General features: G+C 45.9%; 2 protein-coding genes across 3 annotated transcripts in view; both read left to right on the top strand.

Moving 5' to 3' along the window:
• Mcph1 (microcephalin 1) overlaps nt 1-14,189 on the top strand; it is a 194,349-nt gene extending 180,160 nt beyond the window's left edge. For both annotated transcript variants that reach the window (XM_038328315.1, XM_038328314.1), the window contains exon 14: nt 12,777-14,189. In XM_038328315.1, coding sequence (XP_038184243.1) covers nt 12,777-12,832 — 56 coding nt within the window. In that variant the 3' untranslated portion in view covers nt 12,833-14,189. The remainder of the gene's footprint in view (nt 1-12,776) is intronic.
• LOC119813565 (SRA stem-loop-interacting RNA-binding protein, mitochondrial-like) lies at nt 63-2,924 on the top strand. Its single transcript, XM_038328920.1, has 2 exons — nt 63-187; nt 2,588-2,924. The coding sequence occupies exons 1-2, from the start codon at nt 63-65 to the stop codon at nt 2,922-2,924; spliced, it is 462 nt and encodes a 153-aa protein (XP_038184848.1).
• Nucleotides 14,190-14,835: the final 646 nt, after the last annotated feature.

Below are 14,835 nucleotides of genomic sequence, written 5' to 3'. Positions count from 1 at the left end.
GTGCCCATGTGGTTTGGGCCTAAAATTACCAGCTCAACCTCCAGGCGCCTTCCCTAATAGTCATGGACACACCTGCCCCTTACTGCCAGCTGAAGGACAGTTCACAAGGAGAGGAGATTGCACTGGGCCTCACCGTCTCAGCACATGTAGGAAACCTGCTCACTCAGAGCCCCCTCATCCTCCACCTGTGACCACGGGGTGACCACGGTACATTGACTGGCTTGAGTTAGGCACCTGTACTAGGTGCTACCTGAGATTCCCAGGGAGGGAAAGATACTAAACTAGACTCCTGGCCATAGGAGGCTATCTACATGTATGATAGCAACAGACAGACTTCACCAGTTATTCCACTGAGGATTACAGAACTCTCAAGAGGAGAAAGGCTGTGCAGCCAGGAGTGAGCTTTCCCAGAAGTGTCGTCCTGCCTCCTTCTTCTCCCCTCCTGTCCTTCTCCTCCTTCCCTCCTTTTATGCTGGGCTCACCATCCTACAATGGACTCATCCCAGACAGAATGAACTCCAGACTCAGCTTTGAGAATAAATTTAAATCTTCATCCCTGAGACTTTGACAAATGTATTGGTTTGCCAAGAGTAAGTCCTGCAGACCTGAAACAATCATTTTCTTACCATCATGGAACCTGGAAGGACGAGGCCAAGGTAGGATCAGAGAGATTCCCTATGACTTTCCCGTAAGCTTGCAAGTGACATCCCTTCCCTTTGTGACTTGCATCTTTGAGTCCACACATTGTCCTTAAAGACAAAGTGAGACTGGTTCAATACCACCTGGGACCTAGTTTTAATGTAATGTCTTCCCTGGATTCTGTCTCCAAGTACATCTACATTCTAAGTGCTGGGGGTGGGACTTGAACATAGGAAGACTCAGCTCCACCCTAACAGTGGATTACTTATGCCAGATCCTTACCTGGTTCCTTCAGAGCTATCTCTTGTGTGTGTGTGTGTGTGTGTGTGTGTGTGTGTGTGTGTGTGTGTGTGTCCGTCCGTCCCTTAACATCCCCTCCTCTCTCTTCTACTCTGTCCTCCTGCTCCCCTCCTCCACCTGCTTCCCCCTCCCATCCCACCTAGTTATCTCCTCTTTGTCTTCCCCTTTCCTTCCCTTTCTCTCCTGAGGCTGAAGTCTTTGCTGGGTCCTCCAAAACTATATCCATCTCTCTCCTGCCTCTCCTCTTTCCTGCTTCCCCTCTTCCTGGTTTTCTTATTCTTCCCTTCTTCCCTCCTTCTCCATCTCACACTCATCCCTAAGTCCCAAGGTTCTGGCTTCTCTCACTCTGTTCTTGATGTTGTCCTTGAATAGATAAATAGATAACCTTGTTTTCCAAAGTTACATTCACACAAAAACACACACATTTTATGAATACCTTTTAAATGATTGATGGATGTTCCTGTACATTTTTGAATAAGGCAATCAAAAGTACTTTTTACTATCTGCTATAGAGCAATTTGTCTTTTGCTTAGAAACTATTAAAAAAAAAAACTACCATTTAGCTCCGGTCCCAAAGCCAAGCCACTGTTTACTCTTCTGAGTACCAAGAATAGAACCTTCAGACATCACATGTTCTGAAATCGACTTCTCGGTTGGTTTCTTGGAAAAGTGCATCAAATTAACAGCCACTACAGACCAGAACTGGGCCTTGAAAACACGCCTGAGCATGACTGGTGTCCAGTGTGAAACTACAGCTAATGGTTTTAGAGTTCGGGAACTGTGTGCTGCTCAGGGCCCCAGACCGAGCCTGTAGTCTTGTTATTTCCAGGCCGGGTGACTGGCGGCCCTTCCTGTTGCTCCCGCGTCCTGTGCAGTCACTGTCTCAGCCAGGCTAAGTTCTTCCGGTTGTTTTGTCTGTTGGCTCTGGCTAAGGTTTTAGGGGATGACTGCCTACCTGCTGCATCCACCCAAGGCTCCGCAACATTCTCTGCATGCCAGGGCTGGCTCCGGGACCCTAGTTTATGCTCCTTTCCTCCCCCTAATTGACGTCCTGTTGCTGACCTGTCATTGATTACACCAGTTTCTCTGCCCTTGGCAGCATCCGGGTATTGTGTGTGCTTCAGGCCTGCCTGTGTAAGATGAGTCCCCATGGCTTGTGGGTACCCCCAAACACACCAGTCTTACAGCCTGAGCCATGTATCTTTCAAACACTAGTTAGCTCAGTTCTTCTTTGTGAATTGAATGATAACTCAACAGATGCCATGGTATACACATAACAGAGGTGTTGCCTCCACGACTGTCCACCAAGCACAGATAGGCAAACATAGCTGATTCCTATGCCTGCTGTCCACTCCAGACACTGCACTGTCTTCATCTTTTCCTGCTCACCTTGTGTGGCGACCAAAGGAGACAATACAAGAGCATGTGGCATGGTGTGTGCTGTGGTTGGCCTTCCCAGGATTTCTGAGTGACAGCGTCCCTGCGAGCATAGAGCTATCACCCCAGTGCCATAACAAAGTGACGTGTGTCCTTTGAAGGCTCTTACTCCCCAAAACTTACAGTATTATAAACATTTCTCTAGAGAACATTTTATTCTCAGGCTGGTGGAGTAGACTCAGTGACTGAGTGCTTTCCTACTCTGTACAAGGCTCTGGGTGGGGTCATCCTGCGGAGGGAGAGAGAAAGAAAGAGAAGAGATACTAGATTCTCAAAACATTAGAAAAATTCCTTGGTCCGCGGCGTCGAGTGAGCTGAGCGAACATTTTGCTCAGTTTGGCCATATAAAAAGGTGCAATGTACCTTTTGACAGAGAGACTGGCTTTCACAGAGGCATGGGTTGGGTTCAGTTTTCTTCACAGGAAGAACTTCAGAATGCACTACAACAGGAAAATCATGTTATTGATGGAGTAACGATCTGTGTTCAAGCTCAGAAACCAAAGGTTTTGCAAGGGGCTCAAACATCTGATGAAGAGAAAGACTTCTGAGATGATTATTATACTAACCACTAATAAATATAACTGAGACCTATAAGAAAAAAAAAACATACCCAGAGGGGCTGGAGATACAGTTTGATGGTAGTACACTTACTACCAAGTGTGAATGCTCTAAAATAAATGAGTAAATAGAAAAAAATATACAGAGATTAACAGGAACTTTTAAAGCATTGATTTGAAAGGAAAATTATTTTGTGATACATTATAAAAGCAATATTCTGTATTCATCAATTAAGCTTATTCCAACTGGAATAGACAGTATGAGTTTGGGCCAAGACGAGTCTTCAGAGTAGGTTGGATAAAATGTTTATTTAAAAGTGTTAAAAGGCCAGGCAATGGTGGAGCACGCCTTTAATCCCAGCACTTGGAAGGAAAAGGCAGTTGGATCTGTGAGCTTGAGGCCAGCCTGGTCTACATAGTGAGTTCCACAGAGGGCTACACAGAGAAACCCTGTCTTGAAACAAACAGACAGACAAAACACATTAAAGGCTTTTTCTATCCCCTTTCAAATTTGTTCTTATCCAAAATGAAAAGCCAAGGCCTGGGTGTGCTACATTTGCTTGGTAGGTAGCTTTATATTTATTCTTAAAGTTGATGAGCTTTGTGTAACCCTGCTGAGAAGTGCCTTAGAGAAAGTGAGAGATTCTTGTAAGAATTCCTCCTAGCCTTGTCTGGTGAACCGTTAGCGTTGAGCATCCTGCCTTCCCAGCCATTATGTGTTGCTGACATAGGACATGAACGAGTGCAGAATGTCAGCCTGTGGAATTCAACAGGAGGCATTTAATCCTTGCCTTACTCATGCTCTCCACAGAGGGTGTCAGATGCCACGCTGCCTTACAAGGAGTCTGTGTTCCCCGTCCACTCCCTAGAGCCCATTTTCCCTGAAACAGCACTGTACTTGGGCCAACATTCTCCATGAATCATTCAACCAGGAGGAGAAATGGGGATTTTTGAGCAAGAACACCCCTGTGGGCACTTGAATATACATGAAAATCAACAAGAGAACAAACATCGAATTCCTGGTAGCAGGAACCAGGCACTACCTGTCCTAATGTCAGTAATATGGGTGTTATTTAAAACTGTTTCCTAATTGTTGGGTTCTCCTCAGCATTCCCACAAGGTATAGTTCCCATTTCATATCTCCAAGGTCCCAGGTCTAAGGCCCTTACCTGGTGAGAAAGAGGCACACAGGACTCTTCACCAGGAGCTGTCAAGATGTGTGGCTTGTTGGTATGGTCATTCCTGGTCACGCTGCCCCCTCCCTTCGATGTTATTAAATAATATGGGTTTGGCCTTTCTCGTGAGACTGATTCCAGTCTCTGCCTCCCTTTAATTGTCTGGGCTACATTCAAGAGATAAGGCATACATTTATGCTATTGTGGGGAGATAGTGCACTATTCTCCACAGAGCTGCCAGAAAAAGAAAGTTTAGCCTTGACATGACTTCCGCACAGCTTACAAAGAACATTTGACTGTTGCCCTGTGTCAGAGCTTCAGGAAAAAGGTCCCTGATACCTTAGGGGCCTTCCCATGCTGTCCTGGGCTGTTCATTATGTCCCCCACTGGCTGATCAGCTAAGTGCATTAACTGTGGCTTTCTGTGAATCAAGGCTAATCTGGATGACATGTTCCCTGGGGAGTCATAATTAAATGGACACATGAGGGTTGGTCAGGCTCACCTTGTCCCATATCCCAGTTGCATAGATAAGAACTAGTCACAGAAGGCTGAGGGTCCAGAAAAGAAACCAGAAGAACGGGAGGCCGGTCTGCCCCTCCCCCGCTTCCCATGTGCTTAATTTATCCTTGACCAAAATTCCAGACCCAGCAGCCCACCAGTCATACTGAGGGAGAGTACCAAAATATACATGATAAAAAACTAAGTGGTAGAATTTTATAATTTTAACATCTAAAGCTGATGTGTGTGCCAATGCTTTGTTGATAAGAGTCTGTACGTCTGCTGCTGACGCAGGATTCTTTGGTTTAGAAAGAATAGACTCAGAAAAGGTCCCCAAGCTCTCCCAATACTCCAGGTGATTGTCCTTGAACTTTCCTGGCCGCCCTTGTTCATCTCAAGCCAGTTGTTCCTTCAGCCTCCCACAGCACAGAACTCCACCTGCGGACCACAGAGGCGTCTGTGTCTTCAGCTCTGAGCAGAAACAGTATTGCCGCCGCCTCAGCATTTTAGCTCCTCCAGAAGGAATGTGCGCTCAGGGGAAGTCACTGTGGACATTAGCATGGTTGTGCTCGGCACTTGTGAGGTGACAGGCACCTCTCTAAAACCTGCTGCAGAGCTCAGCGGTTCACAAAGCCCAGCGGCAGCCCCACTCCTGAGCAAGACCCCCAGCGAGTAACAGCATCTAAAAGGCCCTCTAATGTAATAATACTACTGATCACTCGGCCAGCCTTTGCTCACTGGCTTGGTTAACTGATGCTCTGGGTTTTGGCCGAAAGCTGGCTTTCTTGTGACTCTGGGATACCTTGGGCTTTGATTCCTTTCTGTTGCAGTTGTATGCCAGGCAGTTAATGGTAAACACCCTAGAACCCCAAGTGATGCGGTTCAAGTGGTTGATATAAAGCCCACAGGGAACTTAGGGTGTGACTGCATTTGGAGATGAGACCTTGAAAGAGGGCAAAGGGTTAAGTCCTCATAAAGGAGGATGTTGATCCAATTGGATGGTTTCTCTTCTAAGAAAGGGGAGCCATGCATAAGAAAAAAGCTGTGATGGGGAGGGGAATGCCAGGAGCCAGAGCATCAGCTATCAAGAGCCCTCAAAAGAAACACCTTGACTTCAGGCATCAATGCAGAACTGTGAGAAAGTAGATGAATGCTGTTTGCCTCACCCTGCCTGGGGTCCTCTCTGATCGCAGCCTGGGTTACCTTAATTCACTGAGTCCTGAGGTCCCCTGTGGAAGTTTTGAGTGGATTACAAAGAACTCCAGAAAGCAGCCCATCCACCTGATTTCAGGTCACCTTCCTCATAAGGAGTGGGGTTTCATACTGGTAGTGAAAGTTTCCTTTGATTGTAAGGCTGCTGATTGGTAGACTTGCCGTTATCTACCACTGGAATATTGCAGGGCATTGCCTGGCAAACAGGCCTGGGGCTGAGGTGTCCCCCCCCTAAAGTGAAAGACAATGAGCCTCCCAGCTTTGCAGGGGGAGAAGAGGGGTTGCATGGAGTTATACTGTTTCAATTTCCCGTCAGTTTCTCCTTCAACATCAATGCTAGGAGATGAGTGGCAGTGGGATCGTCTTGAAGCCCAAAGGGGGAGCAAACAGTAGCGACCCTCCCAGACATTAACAGGCCAAACAGAGAAGACCATGGAGCCGGGCAGCAGCGAAGCCCCATCTTCTAATAGTAAAATGCAATCAATACTGAGAAAAAAAGGCAAAGCGGCCAATGAACAGTACTGCAAATTAGGGACAACTGCACATATAGTAGGGATGTTTGAAACTCAAGGCAGGGTGATGACCAAATTCATGTTGATAAGTTTGAAAATGAGATGCCAAAACTGAACCAGGGAGCGGAAAACATAAGCCAGCTAGACATCACAGAGAGCGAAAAGGAATCGGGGTGTCTCCCACCATCCACCTGCTGCAGAGAACAGGGGACGCCATCACAACACAGACTGGTGCTCCAGAGGCTCAGCCGTAACAGAAACGTGAGAAAATGAGCAGCAGCTTCGTGGGAAATGGGCACAGCCTCTAAAGGCTGATAGCCACTAGAATATGCCCAGTCGAGCAAAGCCATCTGCAGAGTGCTATGAAAACGCCCATGCAGTAGACGGCCGGGTCTCGGTCCCCTCCACAGTCCGGGAGCAGGGCGAGCCTGTGCCGCCGCTGCTTTGCAAGATGGAGCCTCACCACCTCAAGGACTGGAGAGTGGGTGGGAAAAGAGGTGGGCATTCTTCATCGACCCTGAAGGGAGGCAACAGAAGTAAACGCAGATAAATGAGAGTATATCAGAATGGCAGACCTTCATGAAGCGTGTGCCTAAGCCTCCTGTGATTCAGAAATAATAGTAAGATCAGTGTTAAGAAATGGGACAATGAATGTAGACAAAATCCAAATGTGCAGGCCCATGACAAAAAGTAGTCAACAAAACCACTGGGGAAATGTGAACCAGAACCCCACACCCATTATGATGGGTACTACCCCCACACAGACCAAAAGTTAAAAAATAAAGTGTTCAAGAAAATGTGGGTAATTGGAACCGTTGTATGCTGCTAAGGGAAATGTAAGCTCTTGTGACCACTAAGGAAAACACTGTGTTGTTACCATGTCACCCAACAGCTAGCGCCACTGCTTAGCATACATATCCCACCCCAAACATGAGTGGTGAGTCTCACAGGGTGTGTATGTCTGTAATTATAGCAGCACTATTCACAGTGGCAAAAGGGCGGAAGCAAATGTATACTAAGCATCAATTGACATCGGACAGCAAGGCAAATACAGCGTGTAAGCAGGGTGTAGTGTCTCCTGCCTGCAAAAGGAGATCCTGATACCTGCCCTACATGGACATTATGCCCAGTGGAATAAGCCAGGCACAGAAAGACAAACCCATGCTCATGATATCCCTGGGACAAAGACAGAACATGTGACCAGGATGCCAGAAACGATGGCAGGGAACATGGGAGTGGCAAGTTGCTGTTTAGTGGATACAGAGATTTGTTTTGGGATCATGAGAAAGTTCTCAAAGTTTGTAAGTGCTAGTGGTTGCACAGTATTGTGAACGTCCTTTTAATAGCATTGAAGTGTCCAGTCAAAATAGCTAAATGATAAATTTATAGTTTGTATAGCTTATATGATACCTCCTATATAATGTTAGCAGTAGGTTTTACCAAAAATAACAAATTATTACAGAACTAAAAAAGGAAGTTATACACCCTATTTTTCAAGGCTACTGATCTAAATATAATCACCCATTTTGGCAACATGGATATCAAAAACCTAAAATAAAACCTTAGTGAATCAAATTTCATTATGTGCTAAACATAAAATGCACATAACCAAGTATCAGCCTACAAATATGAGAAAATAAGTAGCATGGTTTTTCTTCATCTGTTGTTTTCCCCAGTCGTGTTTAAAAGCATGAAAGATAATTGAGCATCCACACATGACAAAATGCCTCACGAATCAGGAGCTTTTAGGAACCTCTTTCCTGCCCATGTTATCTCTTAAGAAATAACCATGGCAAGTTACTTAATAGTGAGAACCTTTGTGTAAGATTTGGGTCAGGTGTAAAGAGCACAGCAAGGCTGTTACCCTTCAACAGTATTCTAGAGTGACCAGTCAAGTAAGTGGAAAAGGAGGTGGGGGTTTAAAGGAGGAGAAACCATATTTACATGGTGCAGTTGTCAATATAGGTGCATCCGATAGAAACAAGAAACAGCCACAACTAAGTCAACAAAGTTGAACATCCCAGAATCCACCACTGAGGTCAATAGCATACCCTGTGATAATTATAAGATAGAGAAAATGATAGGTTGCACTGGGATGGCCTTGTGATAAATCATTTTATTCCCGTGTCCAGGACAGCAAGGAGAAGCCCTGTGAGTGATGGGCAGGGGCAGACTATGTTGCCCATTGTTAAGTCCTCAGGGCACCCTCAGAGAGGTTCAGGGTAGCTCTGGGCAGTATCAGAGCTGAGTGGGAGTTCCTTAGACCAAACACTTTCCATGAAGAATAAGAATGAGTTACTTGTCTCTTTGCTGTGACAGAATGTCTGATAATAGGAACTTAAGAAAGGAAGGAAGGGTTTATTCTGTCTCACAGTTTAGAATGAAGCCCATCACGGTGGGAGGTCATAGAGTTGGGCACGTGGCAGCAGGCACCTTTCATCCATAGTCACGGAGAGACAAAGCACTAGACAGCAGGCGTATTTCGTCCACAGTCACAGATGCAGGGCACGAGGCAGCAGGCACGTTTTGTTCACAGTCATGGATGCAGGGTCACAAGACAGTGGGTATGTTTCATCCATAGTCACGGATGCAGGGCATGAGGCAGTGAGCAGGTTTTATCCACAGTCACGGAGGCAGGGCACAAGGCAGCGGGCACATTTTGTCCTCGGCCAGGCAGCAGGAGATGAGAACTGCTGCTCACCTCACTTTCTCTTTTCTCCTCGGTCCAGGACACTTCACAGATATGCCAGAGACTTGTCTACTAGGTGACTATGACCTGTTGAGTTGCCAGTCAGTGTTGGCTGCCTTGAGTGTGCATGGCGCGCGCGCACACACACACACACACACACGGCATCGTTTCATTCATTGTATGTGAGCTGAGCATGTTCTTAGGCACTACATATGTAATACTTGACAAGAAAGACACAGTCATAGGCTTAGAGAAAGACAGAAAACAGATTCAAACAACGGTATTGGCACATCCTCTAAAGAGGATGATGGGGTGCAAGAATGAAGCGGAGCAGGCGAGATCCTTGCTGAGAGCTACTCTGGAGCCAGGGACTGAATAAGGAAGAGGGGCTGGAGAGACCTGTGTCCTTGCCTGGAGGTGCTAGGTGCTTCAGTCAGGAGAAGCAGTCAATCTGGGGTGACTGGAAGGAAGAAGAGAAGACCAGGGGAGGGAACGAGACCTGGAAGCCGCTGCCCACTCAAGGCCTGGAGGTGTGGGTGCTGTGGAGTGCAAGTGGGAAAGAGCTCTGCAGAGAGGGAGGTTGTCATGGGAGCGGCAAGGATGCTGGCCCTGGGTGCTCATCTGAGCAGCGAGGATGGCTGGGGATGCTAGGTTGATAGCCATAGAGGCATGCTGTTGTCAGATCACATCTAATTGACATTTCCATAGCTGTCACCGACAGGATATGTGAGAAATGAAGAAATGGTAGTCACCCCTAGACTTGAATTCCAAAACAGCCACAAGTGGAGTCCTAACAAGCAAGTTTTGGGGAGCAGTGCTGAGAGAGCAAAGTTGGTCTCAGCCCATGGAAGAGAAGCCTATGGGATGGCCAGACAGCAGGAGAGATCTGTGGCACTGGTTCCAGACAGAACTGAGGTCACCATGCAAAAGCTATGCCAGGGAACGTGCCTTGAGGATTGTCTGGCTAGTTTTTATGTCAGTCTGACTCAAACTAGAGTCATCTAAGAGGAGGAAACCCCAGTTCATAAAGTGCCTCCCTAAGATTTGGCTAAAGACAAACAAAGGCATTTTCTTCGTTAGTGATTGACAGGTAGGACTCAGCCCGCTGTGGCTTGTGCCATCCGTGGACTGGTGCTCCTGGGTACTAGAAGAAAGGTTGAGGAAGCCACAGAGAGCAAGCCAGTACGCAGATGCCTCCATGACCTCTGCGTCAGCTCCTGCCCCCAGGTTCCTGTCATGCTCGAGTTTCTTGTTCCTTCAATGATGAATAGTCATGAGGACGCAGAAGCAGAAGAGGCCCGCTCCTCACCATGCTGCTTTTAGTCATGGTGTTTCATTACCATAGCTAAGACACTGAGGCAGGGACATCCACAGCCTGAGGCCCTGCTACTGAAAGGTGAAGTTCTTGCCATGACTGTCCCCCAGAGACTTAGTGAAGAAGAAGAAGAGATGCCCAACTGAGTAAGCTTGTGTGCATGGCCACTGAGCTTCCTTCTGGACCCTTGACAGGCAAAGAGAAGTCTGGTCCCCGGTGCTCTTGAGCTGGCACAGTGTCATCACTAGCTACCAGATTTCAGTTAAATAGATTTGTCCTCCACGCCACAAAACACTAGTGTCGGTAGCATGGTGGCTCCACGCTTCAACCGTAAGACCACACAGGAGTGTGGCTGGATAACAGTGCTTGCCCTAGACGCGTGCCAGGACCTATTAAAGAGCATGGCAGGTGTGGAGGTTAGAGGTTTTGGTTTTAAGAATGAAAAAGCTAAGGAAAACAGGAGTGAGGCAGAGCTGTTGCCTCAGTTTCAAGGGCATCTCCTGCATCTTTCCTACATAACATTCTTAGCTGTGTACTGGTGACGCGGTTGAGAGGAGGCAGGAGTATCGGGGGTTCACATACAACCTGGATCTCATAAAAGCCTGTCTCAAAAGCTGAATAATGCCTGTGAGGGCTACGGCAGTTTTCTCGCTGTCCGGAACTGCTGTGCCTGTAGCTCACTCACTGGGGACTGGGACAGGGCTGTCGGTGTCTGCCTGCCCCTTTGCCCTGATACGCAATGCCCCTGTTCACTCGCTCCCTTTTCACCGTTCATTGCATGTTTTCCTGCAGTGTTCTATTTGTTCTGTGCAAACCGCATTGGACTTTACTGCTATGATTACAACAAGTCAGTCATTTTTATCACCTGATTCTCCTTTTCAAATCCATTTTCCTGTGTTAGAGTCAATGTATTAATTTCCTTTTTCTAAACCTTGGAAGGTTTTGATTATATTAAACTTTCAGATTAAGTAGAAAGAGGCATCCTTTTGACAGGTTGTTCCCTCCCTCCCTCTCCCTCCTGCCCCCAGGGCCTTATAAAGTGATCCTGTAAGATTCATGTGTCAAACTGAAAGAGCTCCTACAACCTGAATGGAAATATGGCTGAATTACTTTGTAGACCGGATACAGAGAGCATATCTTCACCTGTGGCTCAAAACCTAGGTACAATTAAACAAAATGTCAATATAATGTAAACACATAAAGAAGACAGTAGCTTTTACCTGGCACTGGTGTATACAAGAAAAGGCAAAAACAAAAGACAGCAACAAAAACATAATGTGGCATCATGATAAGCTCAGACAAAGGTATAAACCGTAAGGCCTCCTTCACCGTTGCACAGTAGACTGAAGGGTGTGCCCATACTGATAGCTGTCTTTACCATACATAATAATGTGTGTGTGCAAGTGTGTGTTCACAAGTGCACATATATGCACAAATGCTACTCAGTGTGTTCCTCCCCTCTGAAGCCAAGCACACCAGGAAATCCCTCACCAGTTCACACTCTTAGATGGAGGCTTATCTGTACAGGAAGGTAACAGGTAAATTCTTGGACACTTTCTTAAACCAAAACTAAGATGAGCTTTTTTATTTCTTCTACTTTCCCTTCATTTTTTAATTTCTAGAACGAAGCCCCTTTCCTCCCTGTTCCATGCAACCATCATGGCTGTCCATCTTTCATTAACACCACTCTTCAAGGCCCTTTGACGCCACTGTCTGATTATGCGATTGGGATGGGAGACAACGTAATCATTCTAATTAAGCTTGTCAGCCAGCGAGTACCCGCAGTCTGCTGTGTTCCTTTTTTCTCTTTATAATAAGAAGATAGTTGTGGGTAGTAAGCTTTTTAGTATTGACAAATGATAGTATATTTATTTGTCATATCTTTTATTCCTGTGACCAGAATCCTGAGAAAAATGAGAGATTGTATTGTAGCCCCCAGTACAGCGATCTTAGTGCACTGTTGGCTGGTTCTACTATTTGGGGGCCATGGGTGGGCAAAGCATCATGATTAGGGGTGTACATTGCAGAGCAAAGCAGCTTGTGGCAGCTGGGAAGCACAGGGTACCAGGGCAAGATCCAGCCAGGGACCCACCTCAGACACTTACTTCCTCTGCTAGGCTCCAGCAACCACTAGGTGGAAACTGAGCTTTCAACACAGACCTGTGGAGCATTACATATCCCAGCCATCGCAGAGGGTTTGTGATCACCACTCTATGCCGACCTAGCTCTCCCTATGACTGGTACATCTTAAAATCATGAAGTAATTGCTTTGCTTTATTTTATTTTACTTTTAAAATCCAGTGTACTCTGAGGACAAATGGGACTCTGCCCAGTCCTGAAACATTTTAAGACATTTCAGCTGTCATTTTATAAGACAAAAAGATTACCTGTGTTGCAACCAGCTATCTTAACTGTCAAGCTGTCTTTTTCCCCTTTGTTTAGATTCAATCACCCAACACAAAGTCTGTGACTTTAATGACTACCAGTTGCTACAATGAGAGACATCTATGGCAGCTGTTCTCAACACTCAAGAAAAACAACAGTGGAGAGAAGGAGCCAGCATACAGCTTAAGGCCTGATGTCACGCATTACCTTGTGTGCTGCGGTTTTTATCTTCAGTATGGAGCGGAGGTTGCTGGAGATCCAGGGCTTGCTAAGCAAGCACTCTACCATTAAGCTACCTCTCCAGCTTTGATCTTCAAAACTTTTTATGTAACTCATTCGTGACTCATATTGTATTTCAGAGAAGCCTTTGCGGGTTCTTTACACAGTACTAATAATGATCATGATGAAGAGGTCACAGAACCTTTGTCTTCAAGATACTTTACTCCCAATAATAGAATAGAAATTGATTTAAATTCTTCCGTCCTAAATGATCAAACAACCCCCTAACTTTCTTGTCTTGGACTCGGAGGTCTTTATTTGTGTGCTGTGTCTGGATAGGAAGGACGACCAGGAATCACTAAGATTATACTTATGCTTCTGAGATACTTCTCAGAACAGTTGAGAACGACGGGCCTGAAACTTTTGTGCCATGATTTTGTCTACATTATGAATGGTTACCTCAAGTTTCCCTAAGGAAAGTCAGCTGCTGGAACTGAATTATGTCAGGAGTGTCCAGCCCATGGCCCAGGTGTCATGTTTGTCCAAGGATAACTATGAATGTGACTAATATAGAATTATAAACTCACTTAAAAGTATTATAAGATTGTGCGTGTGTGTTTGTGCGTGTGCATGCATGTGTGCGTGCTTTTGTGTGTGTGTGTGTGTGTGTTGAGGAGTAATTCAATTGCACAGTTCTTGAGTGAACTTCATAGATGCCCACACTGCCTTGCAATGTGAAGCTCGGATACACTCTCCGAATGATCCCTCTTTGTGCTGCACAGGGCCTCGCTATACAGCCCAGACTGGCTTGGAGCTTGAAGACCTCCTCTCCATGTCCCATATTTTGGCTTATGCTCATGTGACACCACATTCTCGTGCTGCTCAGGCACCTAACAGAGATACTGCATCTCGGTGAGCTTGAAGGTATCACTCAGCCCATTGCGGTTTTCTGTATTGGGATTGGTTGCTCATGTCAGCTGCTGTTTCCAACTCAGTAAGTCTCCACTTCCAAACTTTTGTCATTTCAGTGATAAGCAATTGAATCATACAATATGTGATTTTGTGGCATTGGCCTTTCTTTTCACCATGTAATTAATGCTCTGATGATTCATTCATGTCATGTGTGTCAGCAGACAATTCCTCTTGTTGCCAAGCAGTATTCTGTGGCATGGCTGTTAGCCACTTTGTTATCCATTCCCTGAATAAAGTCAAGGAATGAAGCCCAGTGGGAACGGCCCTCTGAAATCTAAAGCAATTTGTGGTGTCATATGTACTGGATGATCTAGCAGTTCAAGTGCCTTGGAAGGAGTAGATCAAATGAGAATGAGAAATACCCCATTTATCATCGTCTCCCTCTTCTATAATCTGAATAATTATGTTTTCCATCACAAATCCATAGCTTGAAGTCACGACTCCCAAATAGTGTTAAGAGGTTTTAGAGAAGTGACTAGGTCATGGAACCCTAAAAAGAGACACTCACGGCACGCTCTTTGCTTCCCCCACCACATGAGGATACACCAAGAAGACATTAGGATTTTCAAAAATGACTTGTTCAAACCATTCCCTAAGTTATTCGTGCACTATGAACTTTGGAGTCTCCCAATTCTGTTGGTCACTGGGAAAGTGCCAGCACCCAGTCTCTACCACACCCAGGCCCTGAGAAGGACATAGCATTGTCTTGAGGAAGACAAAAGGAAAACATGAATAAACCTGTCAGTAGCCAGATTTCACAGGTGTGCCATTCTATATGGTGGTATTCCCTTGTAGGCTACCAGCTGAAGGTTAGCATCAAGAGCAAGTTGCTGTCCCCTCCCTGTTTGCATGTGTAAAACCATTAACCTGTTTGTACACAACAAGTGGTAACCCCTTATGTGACCTAATGCAGACTTGGATGATT

The sequence above is a fragment of the Arvicola amphibius genome, chromosome 4 (assembly GCF_903992535.2).
Source record: "Arvicola amphibius chromosome 4, mArvAmp1.2, whole genome shotgun sequence".
NCBI classification, from domain to species: domain Eukaryota; kingdom Metazoa; phylum Chordata; class Mammalia; order Rodentia; family Cricetidae; genus Arvicola; species Arvicola amphibius.
The sequence above is the reverse complement of the archived record's forward strand: the minus strand, read 5'-3'. Positions and strand labels throughout refer to the sequence as shown.

Excerpts from the sequence above, each read along its gene's own strand:
- LOC119813565 (XM_038328920.1), top strand. The coding sequence starts at position 63 with ATGGACACACCTGCCCCTTACTGCCAGCTGAAGGACAGTTCACAAGGA. Across the intron at positions 188-2,587 it reads AGCCCCCTCATCCTCCACCT|GCTCTGGGTGGGGTCATCCT; the intron begins GTGACCACGGGG and ends ACTCTGTACAAG.